We start from the raw sequence: 26,028 nt of genomic DNA, 5'->3' as shown, positions 1-26,028 counted from the left end.
GTTATCAAAGAGTCACGCTTTGGCAAGGATCACCTTCTGAACCATAACAAGAAAAAAAAAGAGCCATAAGTAAGCTTACCAAAAACAAAGACATTCAGACAAAGTAACAAAAAGCAACAAAAACACGTTTTCTGTACCCACATCTTCCTTGCTGGCCAAAAGCCGTGAGTTTTCATGACTTATTTCCCCCTCCCACCCCCTGGAATCTCACAACAGTGCTCCCAGGGCCTGGCCAGAACACCTAGCTCCTCTCCGAGCTGAGTTTGTGTGAGGTCAGCTTTTCAGGAGGTCAAAAACACAGCATGTGGAAAGCGTTACGGCTGTGATGTAGTAGAGGAGGTCCTTATAACTACTACTGTTCAACTCAGAAATCCTGGAGCTTCACAGATCATTAGAGGGTTCTGAACCGCAGAGAAGGGCAGAGTTAGCAAAATCAATCAGGAGTTCCTATGGGATGCACTGGTGCTTACACAACACGGGGCACAGGGCACAAGGCAGGCTCAGGAACCAAAGGGAGGACTTCTCCAAGTGCACGAGGAAGGAGCTGGTTTGTAACCTGGGATGCCTCTCCTTTAACATCAGGGTCTAGAGGCACTGCACAAAATAACTCAGCTTGTGTCAGGGAAGAGAAAAGGACAGAAAAGAGCTTGGGGTGGGAAGAGAGGAGGGGCAGCAAACTGGTCCAACTTCTATTGACCAGGGGACAAGAACCAACATGGAGCTGCATTAGCACTGCTCATACCTTTCATCTTGTCATCAATCTTGCAGCACCTCAACTCCCACGTGCTAAAATCCAGCAATTACAAGAGAACCGTGCTGCCTTTCCTGCAAGTTCCTAAGTTTGTATTTGCAAAGAAGTGGGGAACTGAAAGATTTCATCTTGAAAGACATAAACCAAAAGGAACTCCATTCCAACCTCTTACAACCTTTAAAAATGTGGGATTCCAAAAGCAGAGGGTTTTGTGAAGGGGGGAACCTGCTTTGGTGACCTGATATTCAAGCAATAGCTCAGCTCCAGCTGCACCACTCACTGCTGATCTCAGCCACGTGCTGTTGGGATGAGAGCAGTGGGTGCTTACCCCAAGACGACATCATTTGCCCCTTTACACCCTGACAAGGGTGTATTGAGTTCTATTGAGTTCTATCATACTCCTCAGTACTTCCCTTTCAGGAATATGAAGTAGAAATGGAAACACATCAGGTTTCAGCTTGTGATGGTTGATGTTGATGTTTCAGGCTTACAGGGCCCAGCATCACCTCCACTTCCCCTATGCCACGGCCCCTACCTACAAAAGCCACTATTCTTAACTCCTCATGCTCAGTTTGTTCCATGATTTGCGTGATTCCAAGGAGCATTCCCTGGCAAGGGGAAATAAGAAATAAAAAAGAGCAATCAAGCACTGCTTCTTTTTTACAGCTGGTCTGAAACAAAACTGACAAAATGAGTGCATCTGTCTACAGAAGTTATTATTGCCTTGCTCTCACAGTACACTTATAGCAGCACAGTATGGGATATTTAGGCCTGAATGATGTATTTGGGGGCTGACGTTATGCCAAGAGAACCCTGCAGACACACACAGCTCTTACGCTGCTATCTGGGGCACGAAGCAACTATTAACACACGCTGCTCTTCCAACCTGAGGCCTACACTGTGCTGTCTCCTTTGCTTCTTTTTCCTCCAGAAAGGACAACACCATCTCAGAATGCCATATTAACGCATAAAAAATAGTCTAACGTGCCATAAAACAGAACCATTGAGCCACGTATGTCTCCCATAGAATAAATGTCTCCCTTTCTCTATTAAGCCAGCTCAGGAAGCAGGCATCAAGCAGGATAAAGTGGACAGATTTCTTCCTGAAGTTACCCAAATTTTATAACTCTAACACTGACCGAGGACAGGGTGTTCCACAAACATCACTGTTGCTTCATACGACTTTTCTATTTTTGCCTTCTGAAGTTTTAATACCTTCAGTCACTAACTGGATGGGAAACAAACAAGAGATTGTTTGGTGCACAGCGTCCATGGAAAAGAACCTTGCCAAAGTGAAAGACTCAGCCACGAAAACGAAGGGTTCAAACTCTCAGACAGACACCTATTTTTTGTAGCTGAGATTCATAGGACCTCAGGACCAGTATCTGACACAATCTGACTACAGCTACAAAACAGAACGTCTAATGCCTTTTCTCACAGGAAAAGACAAATGCAGAATTGAAGGTATATAATTGTTGGCCAGACTCTCACGCTCAAAAAGGAAAATTTACAGTGGGATTAAAATAAACAAAACAATAAAAGCGTCCTGTGATAGTGAGTTATGAACAGAGGTAAGAAAAAGGCAGCACAATGATGATGAAGACGCAGAGCAGCATTGTTCCCTCTCTGCTGAGAGAAAGACTGAGACAATACTGTATCAATTTCCCAAATCACCTTGGCTTAAGTCTTCCAACACATACTTTTCCCTACAAAGCAGAAATTGTCCTTGCTGGCTCTCTGACAGAACACAATGCAATCGCCTAATGGCCTTCTTTTGCTTGCGACAATCTTTCTCCTCCACCTCCCTCCAAACCTTCAGAGAAAAATAAACAATGGGTTTCAATCTTGTAAAGTAGGAGACAAAAACACAGTGCAAACAGAGCTGATTTATTATCCGTGCTGAATGCAACCTGAGAGCCCCAACGGCACGGTGAGCACACCTCTGTTCTGCTGCTCCTCACCAACACAGGGCCCTGCACCAACAGCACGGCGGGGCTCCTCCTGGTGCTGGGAATCACCTTCAGAACATGGAAGTCAAATCACACGACGGAAAATGAAGTGCAAATCTCGAGAGACTTCACATAAATAAAAACAAAGCACAGGGGGTAATGTCCATCTTCGGCTTTCCTTGCTCTGAAATGAAGAGGGAAAAAGGGTTGGGAAAGGGCACTGGGGCTCAGAAGATGGAAGCTCAGCCCTCAGTCACACAGCCAGCAATGCAGTGCTGCCCTTCCCACAGGGCAGGAGAGAAGGAGAGAAGAATATTTACCTCCAGAATACGTTGTGTTGGAAAAAGAAATGAGAGAAACAAGGGCCAGCTTTCCAGATGGAGACAGCACGGTGTGCACCAGAGGGAAACCACAACGCTTATGTCTCTTTAAGACCTCTCAAAGCCTTCTGGTTTATTATCCAATAAAACGGTGACATTTGCAATAGATTTAACAGTTAAACTCGAGAAAACAAGCCAAGTCGCAGTGAACACACAGACTGAACCCCATTTACAGCTGATCTGCTTTTAGCTCCGTACCACTCAAATCCACGCACACCTCTGTCTGAGCTCAGCACCTCATGCAATGCTCTGCCTCACTTCTTCTGCTCCCGGTGAGCAGTGAGAGCCATGCTGTGTGTGCCCCCTCCTCATGCTGCATTACCTTAAAGCCAAACGGGCTCATCTAGTGCCCCCCACCCCCCAGTCAGCATGGCTGAAAAAATAACAACCAAAAATGGATGCTGTTCCTTACAGAAGAGTTATGCAAACAACCCGGTGGTTTTACTTGCAGAGGAAAAGAGAGCAAGCAGGGCTTGGGCCTGTGTTTGGGGCTGAGGCCCAGCAGGGTATCGGCCATCCTCTTTAACAAGCCAGGCCCAGGCCCTGCTGTAACATGAACAAAACCCTGTATCTGTGTCGTCCCTGCGATGGAAGCACCAGCAGCAGTGAGCAGAGCAGGAATGAAAAGGAGCGGTGGCTGTTTATGTTGGCAGTCACTTCAAACTCTAATGGAAAATTTCAGCTCTGCCCGTGCTGAGGCGAAAGCAAGTTATTAAGGAAAAAGGTTCAGCTTTCAAGCAGAAAAGGCTTACACAGCTCGTCCTTTTCTGAACGCTTCTGCAGTAAAGAAAAGTCAGAAAATAATACGCCTGGACCAGGCAGTGTATTAACATCCCATCGCTTGGGGAATGTACCATCAAACAGAAAATATTTCCTCTGGGAAAGGAGAACGGTGATAACGCCCATGCTACAGACACCATTCAATTCAGCTACTGCTAAGTTATACCATGAAGAATAAACACTAAAAAGCCAACGTAGGGCTAACTAATCACTTCGTACTCAGGGATTTCACCTCATTATCCTACTATCAAAGGAGAAAGGCATCTCTGCCATGTGTTTGCCCCCAGCACTTTGCAGGGCACTGTGCTGCCAGGAGCACACGCACCCCACAAGCCCCACATGCACTGAAGAGCCACTCAGGAAGCCAATATTGTGGATTATGTAACACAAGATTAAGCATTAATGAGGCAAGAATAAAACTGTTTATCTAAACCCCGATCTAAAATTAAACAGAAGTTTATGCTGAAAGCTCACAGCACGCTCACGATGCCTCCTAACACTAACAGTGGACAGCTTATTTAGTCCCAGAAATAAATCCCAACTGCATTTAATTTTGACAGAGGGATTTTACTACTGTAACAGGGAACGCTCATCCTACAGAATAAATTGATGTGTATTTAGTCCTTACATACAAAACAGAGCACACTGCAGGTGCTTTGACCTAAGGAAAGCAGTTGATAGTCACTGTTTTCCCTGACACTCTCAAGGCTAAATGCCCAACACCCAGCCAGAGGTGCAACTTTCTGATCTGCTGCTGCCTCCTGCTAAGGACATGACCAAACCTCACAGGCCCCAAAGATGCCAATGTGCTCGACAGAGACCCAAGTCAGTGTGTCCACACAAAGGCACCCTGTTCTTCTCTCGGATCTGCCACCAGGCTCACCCAGAGCTTCAGCCTGGCCAGAAGAGACAAGAAGACAAGGAGACCACGTGCACAGCCCCATACCATAAATCTTCACCAATGAGTGCAGGGGGAGCCATCAGAGAACATCAAGGAGTTCAAGGAGGTGCCATCCCTGGTTTTAAAAATAGGCTAGAAAAAAAAAAGGTTACAAGCACTTGGGCCCATTTCCATGAAAAGTTTGGCGTTCCCTTAGCCCTATTCAACTGCAGCAATTGTGAGAGCCACCTACTGACACGTTATTAGCCTGAAACTTACACAGAGCTGCTTGAAGGGACACACACATATGTCCCCCTCCATTTCTAGAGGCTAAGGAGTTTGACCTCTGCTGGTCAGAGACGCATCGACTCCAAATGGGACTACAGAACTCCAACTAGAGAACAATCAGATCCTTTCTTCTGGGATTGTGGCCTTAAACAGCTCAGGCAACCTGTGACACCGACTCTAGGAGCCTACAGCCCTGCACTGGGGGACAGGCCTGGGACAAGAGCAGGAGCCAGCCCTGACCAGGAGCGAGCCAACAGTGTGACTCAGCCTCCTCCTCCCACTGCACCCAGGCTTCTGCTTACCTTGTGCACGTCACTGGCACGGAGCTAAGCTATTTACAAGAACACAAAAAGTCAAGCCCCAGCCTTGTAGGCATGTAAGCCCACTTAGCAAAGGCCTATCGGTGCTGGTCCTTCTGAAATGCTCAAATTCAAGTAGCTCACTGTAATCACCTGAAGAATTCAGAGCAAAGAACTGTTAACGCTTTGAGAATCCTGCACCACCAGAGTTTTAGCAAATTAGCCCAAAACAGGAAGCAAAAGCATACACAAAGCCAACTGAGATGATTACGAAACCTTGCTGCTAGCTCTTTAGCTTGCATCTCACAACACAGGAATCTAGATGGAAGTTATTAATGAAGACCGGTCGCATCACAACCACGTCTCCACAAGTTCCTGGCATACCATGTGGAAGAATCAGGAGGGCTGCTAAGAGAGCAGGCTATTTCCCCAGCAGTGCCATTCAACTACAGCTGGGGCCACAACCAGAGGAAACTATCTGGGAGCACGGGGAAGGACGGAGACACAAGGTCAGAGTGGAGTGGAAACCCAGCAAGTTTCAGATGCTGTATTTAAGCACCTTTTCTCCACTACATCCCCACTTAACACTGATGCAGCCTCAAAGCCATCCGCTTTCCTTAATCAACTTCAGCACTCCTGTTTCAGCAGGGGGCACGCTCAGATAAGAGCTGCTTTAGTTCCTGTGTCTCTTGCTCATAAAAGCTTGAAGAGAAAGAACGCTACAGCTGTTTACCCCCATGCCCACTGGGAACCTCCCTTCCACATAGCTGCTTTGAAATAAACTGGGCTAGCAAAGACCTCAACAAAAATACTGCTTTGATACACAGTTGGTATATTTTTCATAAAGATCTGTTCTTGCTGGCTATTCACTTAGAATTAACTGTGTTTAAAAATATTGGAAAAAACATGTTGAGTTAGTTAAAATACACATGAGAAACATAGGGTTCTTAACATGTTGACTGCAGAGAGGAAAAAAAGCACAGGTGTAACTCAAATAGGACATCCCTCACTGTGTTTGTGAGGACGTGTACAGCGTGGCCTAATTCTCATTGCTCACCACAGCTGCTGTGTACCTCCTGGTATTATGAAAGAAACACCGTCATGTTAATCCTCAGACTTCCTTTACGGTAACATCAACTTGTTTTAATACATGACAGGCCTAGCTCCTGTATAATTTTATATAATTTTGTATTTCCATCTTCTGTTAATGCAATATTCTCAGTGCCGGGCTTAAGGAGGCGTTAGGAGGAATTCTTCCAGCATTAAAAGCAAAGCACTGGGGAAAAGCATGAAAATAAGGAAACTTTATTTTCAGAGGGCTTTCCAGAAAGGGAGAATCCCTGCCTGCCCTCCCTGCAGACTGCAGGGACTAGTTAGGTAAAGCCTAACAGATGAGAAGCGTGCAGGCTGTACTGACCCATAACCTGGTTTCCATTTAGGGCAAGTCACTTCAAGAATGTCCCTGTCTCATTTTCAAGCAGACTGAGGAGTTGCTGTAGCTCTCCTGTGAGCGTATAAATGACTTTACAGATTTACCTCATGTTAATACGGTGGCTAAACAGGAAAAGGAGGCCTTTTTTCCAGAATTCTGGAATTGCTAAGAGGTTGCTTCATGCTGCAACAGAAGAGCGACAAGCAAAGTATCTGCAATTATTCTGGGAATGAAAAAAGTGCAGAGAAATTCATTCTGCAGCCTTGTAATTTGCAATATGCCACATAACGAGGAAAAGCAAAGCTGGGTAGTGAGATATTATTTACTGCTGTCTTTATTCTGGGCGTCTTGTGATAGAAAAGCTGCTGCAAGTTTTGTTTGGGGGGGGGAAGAAAAAAAGTGGGAATTAAAAGAGCGCAGAAGGGGACCTGTAGGCAAAAATAGGAAACAGAGATTAAACAATCTGCTGCTGGTCAAAGGTTACTTGTAGATCAGTTACCACCAGGGGCTACAGCAGCCTGCTCCAAGCCACCAGCACACGGCTCCCAGTTGCTCCGAGTTAATATTTAGTCTTCCCTGCGCTAAAAATGGAGGCTTAACGAAACAAAAATCTAACACTTGAGCAATAACAGCCCGGATCACATTTCACACCACTTGCAAACCTTTTGCAGAGCCTTAGGCCTGATACCCAAGTGCAAGCAGCAGAAGCCACGCAGCAGAAGCAGGGTCAGGCGCGTGCCCCCAGCTCTCAGCTTTAGTCTTCCTTTTTTCCTGCAGGCTCCTTTTCCCCACCGCAAAAAGACATGTTATATTTAAAAGCCTATTTCACAGTTCTCGTTCAAACTTTAAAAGAGCACTCACGACCGTCAGTAACTTTACTATCAGCAGAATACCTTCTGAAGTACATATTGATCTGTCCTAAATACATGGTTAAGTATTACTGCAAAGAGGAAAGGAGTGCTGAAGCTGGCGGTGTGCTGCTAAGAAGCATTCTATTTCGGCTGTCCCCCTCCCCAAATCAGGCCTTCCTGCCCCAACCCCGACCAAACACCAAAGCTGAGTTTACCCACACTTGTTTGGCAATTAGGTTTTCCTATCGTTCTCAATGTAATCAGAGACCGACCGAGGCACCCCAGGAATCACTGCCCCCTCCCCTTCAATCTGATTCACCGCTCTCATTAACCATTTACTGACGCACGGCTGTGATATCACAGCACCACGTCACGAGAAGAGAACTGACACATCCTATGGTCTGTCAGAGGCTTAAAAATATTTTCACGGGGATGCTCCTTCCTACCGAACCTCCAGCTTCCACAAAAAAAAAAAACCCACAAAGAACAGTCTGAACAACCTCATCTCCATCACGCTCTAAATAAACACCTTCAGCATCGCTAACGTAAATGCACTGACACTGCTAAAATACAGTCACTCTGCCCTGGTTTTTACCCACCGCTATCTGAATTCAGAACAAACACGAGCACTGCTCTCCCAAACCCTCCTGGCAGCTAAATGACACCTGCAGCACAGAAACCGAAGCTTCTAGAGACACCGAAAGAGCAGCACTCGTGGGAAGCGAACCGCGTTCCCCAGGCTTCCCAAAGCTTCTCTCTGCCCCCAAAAAAGTCTCGCTCTGCTCCCTGCCCACCCCGGGGTTGGCAGCAGAGCCGGGCAGCCGTGGAGCTGTGTGAAGTTGGAGGCACAGAGCAGTTCTGCAGCTGAAGTTCCACATTTGCTGCCCGCACGCTGCAGGAGACGAAGAGTTAAACGCGAGCACGGAGCGCGCAGGTCGGGGAGCAGCAGCACATACCTCATTCTTCCAGATTCAATTAGATTCTGTTTTGGTTTAGGCTTGCTTTAATTACCCGCTGCCATTTGAGCCCGACTCGGCGACATAAACGTATTATCCCCTCATAATGTCAGAATTTAAAATTAGATTTGCTCTCCAGAAATACACTCCGCGCTGCCTGAACGACTCCGTCCGGCACCGACTGCTTTACGTAACGCCTTTCACGCGCCGAAACCCCACAAACAGCCCCCAAAATCACAGCCACCTTCCCACAGCTGTGCGCTCCTCTTCCCCCAGCGCCAGCAGAATTCAATCGGGGTGGGAAGGGAACAGTTCTGTAAGAGCGAGCACCGAAACAGCAGCAGAAAGGCGAATGACATAAAGTCTGGGTGTACTCACGGTCTCCTTATTCGGAAGCAACTCCTTTCGGATCCTGAAGAAGTTCTTGCCGTACTGCCTCAGCCCCTTAATGAACCGTTTCTGCGATAAAAGATAACAAAAAGGGCACGTCAGCAGGGGAAGGCAGAGCGCTCCCGGAGCGGCACGGCAGCCCGGGCACCGGGCGAGAGGGAGAGAGAGAGAGAGAAGCGCACACGTACGCGGGCGGGGAGGGACGGCTCCGCGCAGACACGGCCGAAATCACATCGGATTCCCTTCGGCGTCCGATCTCCGACGGCCGCGGCTCTGAGCGCAGTCGGTGCCGCAGCCAGCGCCGAGCCGAGCCCGGCGGAGCTCCGCGCGGCCCCGAGCCGCTTCCCAACTCGGCAGAAGCGGCGAACGGCGAATGCGCAGCGGCGATTTCCCGGGGAGAAAAGTGATCCGAGCCCGCGGCGCGACGGCCGGCAGCCCCGGCAGCCCCACCGGCACAACCCGCGGCTCCCGAGGAGCCCCCCGAGCGCAGCCCCGGGGCCGTAGGAAGAGGAGGAGGGGGAGGAGGGGGATCCGGCGGCGCGGGGAGGGGGAGCGCGGCGATGGCGGGCGGCGGCGGAGCGGAGGGCCGGGCCGGGCGGGAGGCGGCCGCGGGCGCCCAGCATGTGATCGCGGCGGGGCTGGGCGGGTGCGCCGCAAAAGGCGGCCTGGATCGGCCCGGCCCCCCCGGCCCCGGCCCCGCGGAGCTGGGAAGCGGCGGCCGCGCTCGGAGCGGGGCTGCGCCGCCTCCGCCCGAGGAGCCCCGAGCCGGGCTGGGGGCGGCCGGCCGCGCCCCGACGGTGTGCGGGATGGCAGAAGGGAGCGAGGCTGGAAGGGACCTTCGCGATCCACATCTGGCCACGCCGGAACGCGACCGTGAGATTAAAACGCAGCACGGCGTGCCCCCGTCCTGCAGGGCCGGAGCTCGGCGTGCCCGTGCCCTAACAGCAGCGCACACACTGGCACGTACCAACTTCTGCCTACGCAGGGATGCCGGTTAGCGGCCCAACCCCAACGTGCCGGGGAACGGGCAATGCCCGAAGCAGAAACGCAGCTCTCAGGTCGGTTTAGTGCACGTTGGACCACATCTCCGTGCACACAGGCAGGTGCCACGGTGTGCGAGGGCAACACGACTGAACAGGGCCCTCCTGAGCTCCCAGCACCGCCACCTCACCTCTATCGTTCTGCTGATCTGCTCCCACAGGGATCTGTCCTCGCCTAACCCTGACCCTCCAAACCAGTAGGGCTGCAGGGTGAGCCAGGAACGCGCCTGGGGCACGTGTGTGTGCTGGGAGCTTCCAGCTCCTGCCAGCCTCTGCTCACACCCACCAGCTGGATGTGCACGAAGGCTGCAGGAGCAAAGACTGGCAGCAAGGAAGCAGCCCAGCACAGGCAGAGAGCCGCAGAGCAAGGCATGAGCATCGTGCAGCAGGCAGCGCTCCGTCCCTCTGGGCATTCAGCGTGTGAAAGGCCTGGAGCTTCCAGGGCACTGAGGGGGAGGTCGCTCCACGGCTGCACCTCTTCTGCTTTGTGCATCCTGGCCAGCAAAGATGGCAGCAGCCCCAGGGAAAGCCAAGGAGCCCTCCTGCCTTTTTCCCAGATGCCAAAACAGCAATGGGATCCCTGTCTGTGGCTCACTGCATCTTAACAACCACGCACAAGCAGCAGCTTCATCAGCTCCAATAGAAAATCTACAACTTCGCAAGGCCTGGCTTTTGTTACTGCCTTTTCAAGAAGGAGTTTCTTGTATTGTCCAAGTTTTCCTTCCTGTTCCAGTCCTCCATTAATCATAGAATCACTAAAGTTGGAAAAGACCCACAGGATCATCCAATCCAACCATTCACCCAACCATTAATTCGGGCACGGTGCTCAGTTCTGCCCCCGCCTGCAGCAGGAACTGCTTTTCTCCAGGTCAGGCACAACAGAGTTGCTCCAAAGTGCTTGAAACAAATCGTTACCACATCAGTGACCTGTGGCTCTCCCGTGTGCCATCAAACAGGCTGCCTGGCAGCGGAGATTTTCTCCTCTCTGCACAAGTGATGTGCAACAAATGGCACGTCTGCATCTCATGCACTGGCAGAAGGCACCTGGCAACACCAGCACTGCCATGCAGAGCCACGAGCCTTACAGCTACAGCTGCACAGAAGGGGTTCTGGAGCACAACTGCACGAAAACCCAAATTCTGTACTTTGAAAAATTAAGAGAAGCATCTCAATGCGACCACTTAAGTGTTACTTGAAAACATTACTTATGACAGAACGCTGTCAGCATTACTGTTTGTGCTGTGGCTGAAGACCATCCGTAACGCAGCTGACAAAAATGCTGTGGATAATTATTGTTGTGAAGCAGCATTAGGAAATCCCATGGCTCGCTGGGCCAGTCAATACTGACAGCCCACAGAGATGTTTATGGAGTGGTTACCATGGCTATTGACCAGCCAGAACACAAGCTCTCCTCCTGCCATTTTATAATTTCAGTGGCCCCAGTCAAATTTATTAGATTCTACAGTATCCTGCTCCAATGTGTAAACAGGGAGCTATAAATAACCGGGGAAGAACAAGGAACAAGTATGCTAATGTTTGCATATGTGCTCCGTGCAGGTCCCATATTTTATCCCAAGAAACAAATATCATGACAAGATACACAAAGCCATTATGTTCTGACTAACAGAGCTCAGATGGCATGTTTATCAATGTGATGATAATGCCACTGCAAAGCTGCAGTTAAGGTTATGCGTCAGGGTTTCCATTATCAAGAGATTACAGCCTGGCAGGAAAAATGTGCTGCTGCGTGCTGAAATGCAGCACCCCGGGTTTAGCTGGGAACTGGGGGCTCCCACTTTGGCTTTTTTCTTGTTTGCTGCAGAAATCTGAACTTCAGCTGGCTCCAAAAAGCACACGAGAACAACTCCTTGTGCAAAATAACCCGCTTAATCAATTTAAGAACTTCAAGCAGAAACCTCACGGGCTTCAGATGGGAAGGACAGGAGATAAAACTGTGAATTTGTAAGTGCTACTTATGCCTCTTCTGAGGTAATGCTTCAGCTGGGTTTAGATCAAATAAATTCTCCTTAAGAGACTCCATGTGTTATTCCATTCCCTTCCCACGACTCCCACCTGGTTAATTAATGAAAAACATGTTGTAATGCCACACATTTGCAAACACACAAACAGAGCTTGTGCTGTTCCTCCTTAATCCAACAAATACAGATTTCTTTCAATTTTTCTAAAAAAAAAAAATAAAAAAATCCCTTCTTTAGACCACATCCAAGAACAACAAGTTCTTCTCTCAAACCTTTCCTTAAATTATGAGTTTATAAAAAGGGAAGTTGGAATGGAAAACAGCACTGTTGTTTTATGACCGCGGAAGCAATAGGTGCAGTGCACGCTCTGAAGGGCCTAAGATTTGCAAGGCAGACAGCAGCTGAAGTTGTCACCATCTCCCACATTTAATGCACCTTATTAAGTTTTATGGCAAACGCAGTAAGAAGATTTACAGGGCTTTAATAGTTAACAGCAAATAAACACTAAATGCGTAAAAGCATCTTTATTTCCTAAATTTCCCAGGATGAGAAATTATGGCACTTCTGAAAAGAAAATGAGATTTGGTCTCATCTGCAAAACTCAAAACGTGCAGCACGTTTATAGATGGCCCCAAACAATTTTTAGCATGCAGACATCGCATACGCACACTGGCTGCATTTCAGCACGCAGAGTACATTTTATTAAAAGCTTGGCTGGGTTTTAACATTATATTTCACTTATGTGTGTACAGCACAAATAAAGACATTTGCTGATAAGGTTAAATGATACGTACTGTCCTCTAGGAACAGAAGTACCCCGATAGCTTCCATAAGATCCATAAGACAGGGAAGGCAGTTCAGCCTGAAGATGCCAGCTCTCTTATGAAATAACCTTATTAATTTTTTTTCTCACCATATTAACTTGGCTATAGCAGAAAGTGATGCTAATGTTTGAGGTCTTCTCCCCTCCGAGGAGTTCTGTGCACTCAGGAGCAGGCAGGACCAGCGGGTAAGCTGCCTGGCACTGGGGAAGACTTGTCCCAAAGTAATGGGATATTCTGGGTTATGACAGAGTACAGAAGTACTGTGACCCCGCAAAGCTCACCTCAAACCCTGTGAAATCAGTCCACTGGGAAAGAACTGTCAAGGAAAACCTATATTCAGGCCTGCTGTGTTCCTTTAATACGCCCCGCTGCTGGGAGAACAGGATATGCTTCAACCTCATCTGAACTTCCTTTGTTTTATTGTTTCCTGTCACTACCGTAACTCTGCTTAATGTTTTTATAAATTTAATTTTGAAGTAGCCAGCAATTTTACCCTTAGCATTAGATGCTTGTGCTGCTGTTGGTTACATCAGTTCACAGCAAGCTTGCAGAAATCACCCAGCTGGCAAACTTGTTTAATGCAAAAACTCCACAAGACTTCCCCGAGTGCCTCTGCAGTTCCCCAGGCTGTAGAACCTCAGGGAGGTGCACACATCTCACATCGGCCAGCAGAGGCAGCTCGGATCTCTGGGGGAAGATCTGCCTTCAGCCTCCAGCACCCAGGGGCTCTGAGGTTGGGGTGACACTGCTCCGTCCCATGGGCCACATGCAGGTGATCACTTTGCAAAGCAGCAGAAGAGGGCAGCTATATAAAAGCGTATGGGTGTGCGTACCTTTTTTTGTAACTGTGATCATCCTTTGCCTCCTGATTATTTTATTCAATGAGCAGATTGTGACTTTAGTTCATACTAAAGCCAAATTCACTCCTATTACATAGCGGTCCGCTTACTTTTCTTGTCAGTTTATTACAACAATGATATTGTTTAAATTTTATAGTATTTTGAAAATAAAAGGCCTTTTTTACTAAGTCAGTTTACAGAAAACTCAACACACTGATGCTCATTAGAAGCAACCTACAGAGGCACTGATGTTCTCACTGGATTTTCTGCAGCGTGCACTGCTCGTCATATAGACATCACAAAAATCAGACACCCCCTAGGCCAGATGCCTGTAAGAACACCCAGTCCTTTATAAGCAGTAACCCACAAGAAATACATCAGTGGAAAGGCTTTAAGATGCTAAACAACTAGCTGTCCTCTCATTTGGACTCACCTGAATGTGAGGCACTCGGCACAGGGAGGTGCAGAGGCACCCAGCAGCCACCAGAGCCCGTTCCATACATCCCCGCCGTACACAGACAGAAAGTCATTAAGCAAAGTCCCTCAAGGGAATGCCAAAAGATCCTGAAATGATAACGATCCCCCTGCCATGGTGCTGCTCTGGTAGCTTTTGTTTTGAACAATAGATCTCCCATGATACCTCTCACTTGCTGAAAATATTGGTATTAAGTGAGCGTGAGCACAGCTGTGTGTAAATTACATATATAAACAGATTAGATTTGTATATTTATACTGGATGCAAACACATTAATAGCACATTTGCATACACAGTTGGCTAAATGAGACCGCATGCAGAGCAGGATTACTAGTTACAAACACATTTACTTAGAATTCTCAATAAAGTATTTATGCAGCCATTCTGGAGGTCAGAGTGGATTCATCATCCCATCTCTGCTCCTTACAGTGATGTGGAAATGCTGCCCTGGAGGTGCCAGCCCCCCCCCATGCTGGGCCTTGCAGATGAGACCATCCTGCAGGCAGCACAGCACAGCCTGACTGCTCACCTGAAGGCCTCCCAGATTTGCTCCCCTTTATTTTCCCAGAAGTGATGTTTTAAGGGGTGAGAGAAACAAAACCGAGCAGGGTGTGAACTGCAGCCCAACCACCGGTTTTGCCCAGCTTGTCCTTCCCCTCTCTGCTTCACACCAAGGACAAATGCCAAACCCTATAACAAAGGCAGCGCGCTCTGGGAGGTGACTGGGCAGGATCCAACCATTCCTTGTGAGATCCGGGTTGTCAGGGTGCTGCTGACCCCACTGCTATCCCTTGCTGTTTTACCAGCCACGCTGTGACAGCTATTGCTAGAGTGCCAGATCTCTGATCCCCCCCACAAGCTGCTGGCAAGGCTTTTATTCTCTTGTGAATATCATACCTGTTTCTGTGAGGAGATGAGAAAGAAAACAAACCAACCGAAAAAAAAAAGAAATCGATTACACGTAAACAACGAGGGCTCATTTTTGCTCTCCCTGTGGTCCCGCTGACAGCCAGCACTGGGTGTCTGACTGCACACCCCAACACCAGGGGCTGCCGGGCCACGGCCGCCCTGCTGCACCGCACACAGCCACGTGGCACGGCAGGGCCAGAGCTGCCACACACTGCTGCCACGCAATGGGAATCAAAGGGCTGCTGCGAGGAACACGCGGCTCCTGCCTGCTCGCTAATTGCTGGGGAGCTGCGGGGAGGCCGCGCTCACACAGCGTGATCTGGTAAATGAGATCAAGTCTGCAGCGCGCCGAGAAAGCCAAGCTGAGGGCGGCCTGCAGCGCGCGTCACGCTGACGTGCAGATCAGGAATCGGCTGAGTACGAACGCAGCAGCAGAACAGAAAAACCCGACTTTGCTTTCCCGAGTTCCAGGAAAGCTGCCTGACGAACAGCCGTGACTTGCTCCCCTCGCACCCCCACGCTCAGGCCAGCACCCAGAGCACAGGCTGAGGGCCCTGCAGAGCAGAAGCGACGTGTAACGCGTGCAGGCATTCCCTCGTGCTGCTGACTGTAATCACTCCCACGGCACAAAACTGGGCACGCCAGCTTGCCCACGTCAGTAAGGAGCCGTGCCAGACAGCAGGGCCCACCTCCTGCGGGCCGCAGAGCTTCCCCAGCCGCCAGCTCTGCCCTCATCCTCAGGAAGCAATCTCGACGTCACATCCCTGCTTCACCCGGAGCCACGGCCCAGTCCTTCCTGGGGGCAGAAGCCTTGAAAAGCTCCCAAACTTGGGACTGGCACAGAAAAGGCCAGCTCTCTGTGACACGGCAGCTGACATTCCTGGTCCTCAAACACCAGTGCTTTCTCACCATTGCAAACACAGCCAAAAAGATTTGAGCATGTTCTCATTCACACACACACATATGTATATATTTCTAAAGAGGCATTTTCAGAATTAAAGAGAATGTCCTGTATTTTTTGTGACCCAGGCAAACAAAACCATTTGCTGCTGCCAAAAGACAACAGCAAGCTTCTGATTATACCTCAGATTACCGTTTCCTGCACACTGAGTCCCCTCTGATTATTTTAAGCTGCTGTTACAAAGCTGTCACACAACAAAGCCTTCTTGTACATCACATAAATAAACAGAGAGTTAAAAGAGAGCGGGACAGTGCTACTTCCCAAGGACATGCCTCCTTTCCCATTGGACATCTGAGAGGATCTCTCAATGTAGATAAGCAGCAGAAAGTCAGCACTTAACCTGCAAACTTCTATAAAAAAAAAAGGGTTGGTTTTGTTTGTTTCTTAAAGACTAATGCTTACCCAGAAATGGTGAAAATGCACTTTCTTAACAAATATAAAAATAACAGTTCCGGTGGTGATTTGTTTTGAGCAGGATGAAACAAGTTGAAAGACAGAATCCAGCAGCAGAGATCCAAACAACACGTCTAACAGCGTGTGCAACGTGAGCCAAAACCCAGCTGCGCTCCTCATGCATCGCTTTGGAGCATCAGCCCTCTTCCTCCCCTTCTCCAAATCTCAACCACACGAAATACTGTAGGAAACACCTCTGCCTGCTCACACAAAGCAGATCTCCATTAAATCTCCAACACTCACACCCCGGCTCCATGCACTAGCATGGGTGGGTGCCAGGCCACAAATCCAACAGCCAAACCGGGGCTTAACACAAAGTAAGCGTAACTTAAACATCCACGTTATTTCCATTTCCTTCCCTCTTTCATAGTGGCATTGCTGTCCTCCTGCACAGTCAGCGACACCGTGCACAAAAAGCTGTGCTCAGACTACCTGCAGTGTGCTGTATGATCTTTTCAAGATCCCATCACGCTATTTCTAGTGGAAGTTCCCTATTGTGGAAATATTGCTCCTCTGGGATTTCGAGCGTTACTGTCAATTATTCTGGAGGCTGCATTTCTGCTGTCAAACAGCGACTTTCTGCAAATGACAGGAGGAAATGAACAAAACCATTTCAAGAGCTCCCATGCTTTAGAGCAACGAACAGATCCAAGAATAATGAGACAAAATGGTGGCAAGAATCCCCAAGGAAATTACCCATATAGAGAGGCAAATATTTCTGCAGATGACTTGACCAAGTAAACAATTAAACAGCGGGGCTGTTCGCAGTTACAGTGCCCACATCTGAGTCCAAGCACCACGTCAGACCCCTGCAAACCTCCCAGATGTCCCAGGATACAACTGCTGCTCACTGCAGAGCTACTTGAGACAGCACAGCTGGCTGTAAGAAATACCAGCCGCAACAAAAGTCAAATTCCAAGCTAGGAGATATGGTGAGAGCATTTCCTGCATTGAGCAGAAAGCAAACTCCATCCTGAACAGCAGTCCTGCATCCCGCTGCACTGCTCACAACAAAAATGGGATTGATGTTTCAAGGATTTGATAAGTTTATATTTTGAGAAGTGAAAATTCAGTGATTTCCATGCCCACTTCGGATGGTACGCTACCACAAAACCTGCAACGCCTGAGACCAGAATGGGCACATTCAGAACAATCCAAATTTCATATAGCTCTTCAGTCATCTTTGATGCCTCAAAATCCAAGATTACCACTCATTTTTGAACCCATGTTTTTCAACCATCCCTGAAACGTCTATTATGTGAAAATTCTGCTAGTCAAAGCATTAGAATGAGCAGTCTCTGGGGAGCCTAGGGACACAGCACTGTCCCCATGGAAAGGCAGCAGATTTAGCAAGTCAGCAAGCCCCCAGATCCATCAGCCGCCCAGACAGCACAGCTTGCAGCTCCTGCTGGTGTGGGTGCAATCAGCAGGCAGCCTGGGCACCACAATCTGCATGAAGATGCTCCTGTCAAAGCTTATACACTGGTAGCTGAATTATCAGGACTGATTCTTTCCCTCCCTTTAGAACTACAAACCCTTTGCACTGGGAATTGAGTTCCTTGCAAGCTCCTGTGACACAAGAACCCACACTACAACCTGCACTGTTCAATTATCCATTCCATTTTTGTCCCAGGTATGTAAGATCACAGTGAGTGACTGATGCACTTCTGCTACACAGCCATCCAATTACTGAGGAAGACGTTGGCTCACACGGTGATCTTGGCTCTAACGTATAAGGGTAGCTTAAAAAAGCTGCAGATGATTCATAAGTTCCCTTTTCTTTTGTGTAAGGGCCTCTGAATAAAAACATCTAGCGGGAGGGAGAGGGGGGAGACAACATGGTGCCAAATATGAAAAAATAATCCAGGAATAAAAGAGGAAAGAAAAAAAGAATTGGAAACAAAGGACCAGAAACACACATGTAACAAAGGGAAAGGTGTCAAAGGAACCGTGAAGGGGGGGGGTGGGGGTGGAGAAGCAGTGCTGAGATGCTGAAATTACTTCCCCAGAGTAAATCTGGACAGTATCCTCCAAAACAGATTGAGTCCTTTGAACAGTCTGCACCCCAATAAAACAGAGGTGCCCCCTGTTCTTTCTCCTGTTCGTAACAAACGCAGGGGTTGATTTCAGGGCTTGACATTTCTGCAGTCTGGGTGGGGGCAGCGTGCTGGGATGCTTCTTTGGCTCTTCGAAACACATCAGCCCCCGTCTGGTCAGTCTCTCCACGTGGCCTAAAAGCTATATAAATCTGAGAGGATACCATGAATAGGGGCTGAGGGGAAAGAGTAAGGAAAGGAACAAAAGAAGAAGAAACAGATGGTGGCTCGCAGACAAGTGATGGGGGAGCAAGTGAGATAACAAGGGGCCAGTACAAGCTGAAGCAAAACCACAAACCCAGGCGTGATGCACACTGAGTCCTCACCACAATATCTTCAAAACCACAGCTCATGAAAGTACAAAAGCAAGGCTGAAAAAGGAGCACGGAGTGGCAGCTTCTGATTGCACCCTCACCAGCAAAACGTGGCCTTTACGCAGCGCCGAGAGGAGGAAGGAAGAGCAGAGCCAACCGCACCAAACCGCTGCAGGAGCGCAGTTTATTTACCAGCTGCCCAGGGTCTGCCTGGTCAGGTTCCTCTCTGCTGATGATACAAACGTTTAAAAGGTACTTGGATGCTATGAAACGGGAGACAGCATTCTTCCAAGGGGGCATTTCCACTCTCCAACCTATGCAGCTCCCCCAGCACTGGCAGGCGCTCAGCATCCCGCTGGATCAGCTCCTTATTTGCTGTCACGTTCTCTTTATGGCAGTATAATCATTAGCTTTACTGGCGCTGTTACCCTTCTAACTAATTAGGAATCTTGGATGGATGCAGAAAATGATTAATATTTAGTCTCTACGCGCCTGCTACAGAAGCAGCCTATTATCAAACAAGTGACACCTCCACAAACTTAAATAAAATAATGGCTCCCATAGAGGGTTCAGAGCTGCTGACAGAATGGCAAGTGATTTAAGTAACAGAAAGCTGAGCAACTGGTGATGGATCACAGTTTTCTCTCGCGCTCTGTTACAGCCTGTAATAGAACAAATGATCATTTTTCAGCCTAATTGAATATGGCCACCCCGCTTATGTGCAAAAGGAGACAAAGCTATCTAATTTGCTTCATTAAAATGCGTTTTTATGTCATCTGAAAGATTTAAAAAAAAAAAAAAAATCGGTGCTGTTGATAGAGAAGATTAGAAAAATAAAATTTATCATGCAAACAGAACTTGCAAATGAGGTGTATCTTGGCATTCACACTGCTTATGCTTGTGTGGGAAAGATAAGTCCTGAGCGCTAAAGCACACAGAGCATCCATGTTGTGACAGTAATCACAGCTCCTTAAATAAGAACTATGTCACTACTGCAATTTGATGAAGAATTTTGTCATTTTCTGCTGCGACAGCCACTGGTCCCTACTAAATATGTCTGAGCTAAGCTGCCAGGCAGGATCATAGCAATTCCAGTGACATCTGAGAAGTTACTCCAGTTTTGCAGTCGGGTTTTTTTTTTTTTTTTTTTTTTGCACAGCTATTAGAAAAATGAAAATAGCTGTTAAAAATCAGTCTTTTCTGACATCAAAATCAGGACTTAAGCAAGAGCAGCGTGTTTCAAAAATAACCTTACCAATGCTCAAATGTCCGTTTTCCGTAAGTCACAACCACACGGTTTGGTTTCCGTGCTGCAGTGGGAGCCTCGGGCACATCACAGCTCCCAGGGACACCAAGTGCCCAACACAGAGGGCAGTGCTTCTGCTGCTCCTCCAGCTTTCTCTGCAAGTGACTGAGCCAGCACTTCTGTCTCCTATTTTTTTCTGAGCTAACACCTTCCACCAACTGCAGAATTGGCTCTAACAAGTTGCCACTTTCACAATTAAAATCCATTAGGAACGTGGTGGGAGCCCACGGCAGCACACAGCAGGTGCCTGCATCCATCTCCTCCTCTCTCCTAAATTCTGTGCAACCACACATTTTCCCAATTCTGCACTCAAATACGAGGGCACAGCCCATCCTTCTGCCAAGCTATAGTGCTTTTTGCTTTGGAGAACAAAGACAAAGAAGCTACATATGAAAACCTCTGCATCCTTTACAGCAAAAGGTGCTGCATCAGACACACCACACCAGAGAGCTTTTCACAGGGAAAGTCAAGGCTATGACAGCGTGCCAAGGTTTCAAGAAGAAAAGAAAAAAAAACAGCAAAGAAGTCATCTTGCTATGCTGGTGACAATGTTACTCCTTAGGTTTTGGGGTTTCTTGTTGCATTTTCAAAGCAAATTGTTGGAGCAGCAAATTGCTGCCTTCCCACAGCTCCCTCAGCACAAAGCAGAGATCTGCAGCTGCCTGTAAGCCCTGAGCTCCGGGCACTCACACAGCTCTGCCACAGGTAAGGTGTGCAAAGATGCTGGACGTGTCCATCACATCTGTCATGGAAAACCTCAAAGCACTTAAGGTAGTAATACGTATCCATGGAAAGTGCAGTTAGGTATTAAGGAGGTAAGGATCCCTTAGATTTACATTTAACACCTCAATTCTACCAAACCACTGACGTAACAGGGCCACTGAAAGTACCTGAAATCAGCAGCAGGACTGCAGACTGTCACCACCCCCTGTGAGCCAGCAGACCTCTATAACTCACCTCTCCAAAGCGTTAAAAAGGTGAAGCTGAATTTAATTCACACTCCTTAGAGCTGAACAAAAAAAATCTTCTAAAAACGGAGAGCTAAACGATATATTTAAGTTAATAAATTCTTTTCAAAGCCACAAAAACCCTCACGCTATCCCAGATGCTGGGTGAATGCACAGCAAGGAGATGAGTCGGACAGCAATCCAAGGCCACGTCTTAAATTAGCATTCAGAAGGGGAAGCAAATTGAAACGTTAATCCTGTTAAAATTACCAAACCTAAAAGTCAACCGTGCTATTAACAAATACAGGTCGTCATTACAAAAATATCAATTTCAGAATTTGGGAATTAAGTGTATGTACAAAGAAGCAGAGAACAAACAGGTCAGCGAGATGCAAGCAAGATAGCTTTGCTGTGCGGTATCTTTTAGAAATTAAGTTAAAAAAACATCTGATTAAGGGGCAGTGGAGTTCTACTCTGATTACAAGACGAACTCCTGCAATTGCTCCCACGGTTCTGCTTGCTGTGGTGAAAGCACCAACCCTACAGCCCTGCAGAAGTGCTCCCCGTGCCCTCCTGATGCTCTTGCTGCCGATGCTGTGCCTCGGTTTCCTCCTGAAGAAGAAGGGGATCTAAGATGACATTCTATTAGAAGCAGATCCTGGATCTCTCAGCAGGCAGAAGCGGAGCATGCAGACAGCCCAAAGCGTGCCCTGATGGGGAGAAGCAGAAGCTGAGCCGCACAGCATGCAGGCAGCACCAGAGGCACTGCGTGCCCCACAGCACTGGGCAGCACGCTTTGTTCCAGCCCAGCCAAGGGCTCACACCTCTGCACGACCCTGCTTGACGCGTGCGGACACCGAGCGCTGCTCAAGCTCCGTTGCTAAGAAACTACCAGGCTAGCTTTTTGGGCCCTCTTCATCTATAAAATAACCACTCTGCCCTATGGGAGAACAAATGCAATCTCTCAAGTCCCCCCAGTGTCTTGTTCTCGTTTTTAAATGAACACAGAAGGAAGATGGAGGACGCCGGGCGGTGTAAGCCATCTCCATTTTTAAGACGCCCTTGAAAATGAGATGAAAAACATGGTTTCAACAATCAACCGCCGTCGTATTTATTAATCTTCCAAGCAGCAGATTCTTTCCCTGTGGCAACAGTGAGCTGCATGCACGTCTTCTGCCTATTACAGACCTTCCTGTAGGAAACAAAGCACAATACCAACTTCTGCGAGCACCCACCAGGTACTGAGCTTACAGCAGAGCTCAGAGCGTGGCTTCCCATCCCTGCACTCAAACAGCTTTCTAAGCTGTGGCAAGTGGCCAGTGTAAATATTTGCTGTGTTATTTTGGGGGATCAGCAGTATGGTAAGCACTTAATAGATAAAAATATTCCGCACCAAGACAGAAAGACGACGAATCAAGAAACATATGGCAGCTAAAGCAAACAAAAAACCAGAATGGTATTGTTAAGAAAAGGCTAACTTATGTGGCAGCTGTGGAAAGATCAAGATTAAGGAAAGCAGTGAAATCGCCCATTTTGAAGCCAAGGTCACCGATGGGATTTATAGATTTATCCCCGAAGGCAGTCTTTGCTGAACATGAAATGCTGAAATTATTATTATTTTTTTTTAACCTACCCCCACTCCATTCGGGCTATCTCATCTGCTGGAGGCTTTTAAAATTCATTCCTCTTCACAGCTGGTTAAACAATGGAATCTTTCTGCAAACTAAAAGGACAAAATTGATTGCCCTACACAAACTTTTCTGCACGTATAATTGATTTTTAATTCACTGTCTCATTTCCGAAAGGACTTGACAATAAACTCAGTGCTGCATGTGCAAGATCGATCCCTTTAAACAATGGCTCGGATCAAATTCTGATGCAAGTTAATCACAACCAAAGAGATGGATACCTTTTGTCTAAAAAGCTGGTTTTAAACTCAATTCACCTTCTCTCACCACATCGTCTCCTGGCTGGATTACAGCACAGCATTTCACATCTCCTTCAGCTGCAAGCTAACTGTAATTTATGCAACTTCTAAATAACCATTCTGTTTCTCAAGCCTGATCCTTCCTCAGTTACTTTTTACTGCTAGAACTGGACGTTCCCATCCTTTTCTTCAGCTACAACTTCCTTCATTCTTACCTAAACAGAGTCCTTACTGGCCTGTGGCTTATTTGGAGGTTGGGGTGTTTGCAATATCAATCCTCCATTGAAAATTCTTGATTAATGCTCCACATGAGTCCTGAAGTCAGAAAGCATTCCTAGGAACTGCTCCTACGAAGCCTCGCTTTCTGCTCTCGGTGGATAAAAAATTAAAGCTGAGAGGTGATGTCTTAACCTCCTGGGCCCACCCATTACTCATGCCCTGCAATGCCAGCCTCCTTTGCACACATCCCTTTGGTTTTTTCTTCTTGCTATTTAGAGGCTCAGTTCCCATTTTGCTATGAATTACATTTTCTATAACTGCCACATAAACAGTAAATAAAATTCATGGTATTTTTGCCCCAGTAAGCAGCTCTACCAGTGCCTGGCTTCAAAGGAGCGAGCAAAGGAAACAAGGTTTTCCTGAGCAGAAATTCCAAAAAGGGCAGATGAGAGACATCTGAAGATGATTTGAGGCAAAGAAGCCAGGCAAATAAATGTGTGTGTTTTGCATAAGTAATGTCTTGACCAGCTCCACTGGATTACAAACACTCACACACACGTTTGGGAATTAGTTTGCCGTACCTCATCATTTTTGGCAGGAGGATCTCCACTTGTATTTTATGACAAACGAGCTTTAAGCTGAAGCCAGGTGTGGATATTTTAAAATTTATGAACTTGTAAATCCATGTACATGGCCAATTAAGGTTTATCGCCAGCAAGGATTAACCATCCCTGCACATAAATGTAAGGGGTTGTTGGAATCTGGGTTGTTTACCTCAACTACTCTACATCAAAAGCAACGTAAAATATTTAAAGGGCAGCATATTTCATGATAAAAGCTAGTTATCAAGGATGTCACAGCGTGTCATTGGCAGTTCTGCATGGAGACACACAAGTAAAACCTCCTTCCCACGGAACACTTTGCATTTTGAGAATTTAGCATGGGACAGAGGGGAGGAGAAAAGGGAGGAAGAATCCAAGCAATAGCGCAGAGCTGCCGCCTCCCCTGGACTCCCTTAACTTTGGAACCCCATCCTGAGTTGTAAAGGCCTCATCAGTGTTCTTCATCATCATCATCTCCATGCTAATGAGGAGCACTGTTCCATGCAGCAAAAGCCTCCCCGCGCAATAACTGCAACACGCAGCAGCAGTGAACTCTGCCTTCAGCAAGCATGCATAAATAAACAGAATTAATAACTACCCAAGTGTGGACGGGTGACTTAATCTGTTTCGATTAGATGCAGCTCAGCCTGAGGCTTTTGTGTTATTTAAAATGTGTTCATCATGTTTAATTAAAAACCTAATAAACTAGAGGTTCTTTTAGTTCTGATTTGTATTTCTCTCTCCCCTAAGCCATATTGATTTGGGTGCTACTTTTGATAAAAAGACAGAAAAAAGCACATTCTGGATATAAACAAAAAGAGGAGAGCGAATCAGCAGAACAGCTGCACAAAGAACTGGGCTATTTCTGCCATCATCCCCAGTACGTAAGGCACAGCAGAGCTGAACACCATTAAATTAACAGAATTTAAGATGAACACTGTGCTCTTTATAAGGACAGTCAGTTGATAGGTTATCTGTGGAATAGAAGCACTGGGCACATAAAGCTCACTTATGGACCTGGAGCAAGGGTGGGCTCAGGACTGTACCAAACAGCAGCGAAATGATGAAAGCTGCTTTCAGAGCACATCTAGCCTCACGAGGGTGGAAATCCCATTAGGACATGTTTTCTTGTGAAATATTTCCACTGAAACCGCTTCAGAAAACACGGGTGTTTCAATCCCACCTAAACTGAAAGCACCAAATGACTGCGGTTCCAGGCCTGGCATCTGGGAAAGCAAGGCAGCACATCCTCGAGACAAGCTCCAGAGTTTAAATAGAGGTGCTCACAGTTTCAGGCTCACTGTAGCCATTCCCCAGAGACAAAAAGCTCCGAATTCAATGTTTCAAAATACATTTTCAATGTAATTTTTGAAACGTTTCCAACTGGAGAAGATGAATTGACCTGCACCACGCCATTCCTAATAGGGATTTTCTGACTGCTTGTATCAAGAACATATGGATTCCATCAAAGATGCACACTGAGCCATTTTTAGAGGTGCAAACGAGATGCAGGTAGAGTTCATTTCTCCTGCATGAGAGGCCCAAGCACTGCACCTACCTCGTACTGCACTGCTTCCTGCTTGCAGCTCAGCACCACCAGGTCTGACCACCGCTCTGCAGGGCACTGATGTCAGAAGCCAAGCTTTGCTCACCCAGCCACTGCTGGGATGGATGCTGTATGGTGGAGCAGCAGCTTTGCAAACAGGAAGCAGCTGCTGCTCAGGCTGCTCATAGATGCATCAGAGCAGAAGTTGCTTCAGCTGGTTCGATGAGGCAGCAGGGAAGACTGGTTTTCACAGCACACCCCTGAATTTACATACTGGAATGAGGAAGGATAAAAATAGCCAGAGGTTTAGAAACCCAAGGGAGACAGCAAGCCTCCATCTTCATATTTACCGAGCCTTCCATTTAATTCAATCACTGGTAAATTTTATCCTCTATTTAATTTGATCTAAAGATCTGTAACCACTTCATCAGTAGCAAAAATAACTTCCATCCTTTATTTTAATCAGTCCCGATCACCGCGAGGCAGCTCTGACAGAATACTTTGGTCACAGGCAGCAAAGTAAGCTTCATTAACAAGAAAGGCTCAGTCTTTAGGCAACACGTGGTCCACAAAAACAGTTAAAAGCTGACTACAATAAACATGAGCCGTTGGTACGGTGTTATATCATAAATACT

General features: G+C 47.3%; 1 protein-coding gene across 5 annotated transcripts in view; it reads right to left on the bottom strand.

Moving 5' to 3' along the window:
• Positions 1-26,028, bottom strand: part of RERE (arginine-glutamic acid dipeptide repeats) — a 167,013-nt gene that overhangs the window by 27,209 nt on the left and 113,776 nt on the right. For all 5 annotated transcript variants that reach the window (XM_031613497.2, XM_090123046.1, XM_031613499.2 and 2 more), the window contains one exon: positions 8,945-9,025. In XM_031613497.2, coding sequence (XP_031469357.1) covers positions 8,945-9,025 — 81 coding nt within the window. The remainder of the gene's footprint in view (positions 1-8,944; positions 9,026-26,028) is intronic.

The sequence above is a fragment of the Phasianus colchicus genome, chromosome 22 (genome assembly GCF_987193195.1).
Source record: "Phasianus colchicus chromosome 22, bPhaCol1.hap1.1, whole genome shotgun sequence".
In the NCBI taxonomy this organism is placed as follows: Eukaryota; Metazoa; Chordata; class Aves; order Galliformes; family Phasianidae; genus Phasianus; species Phasianus colchicus.
This window is presented reverse-complemented; position numbering and strand designations above follow the sequence as displayed.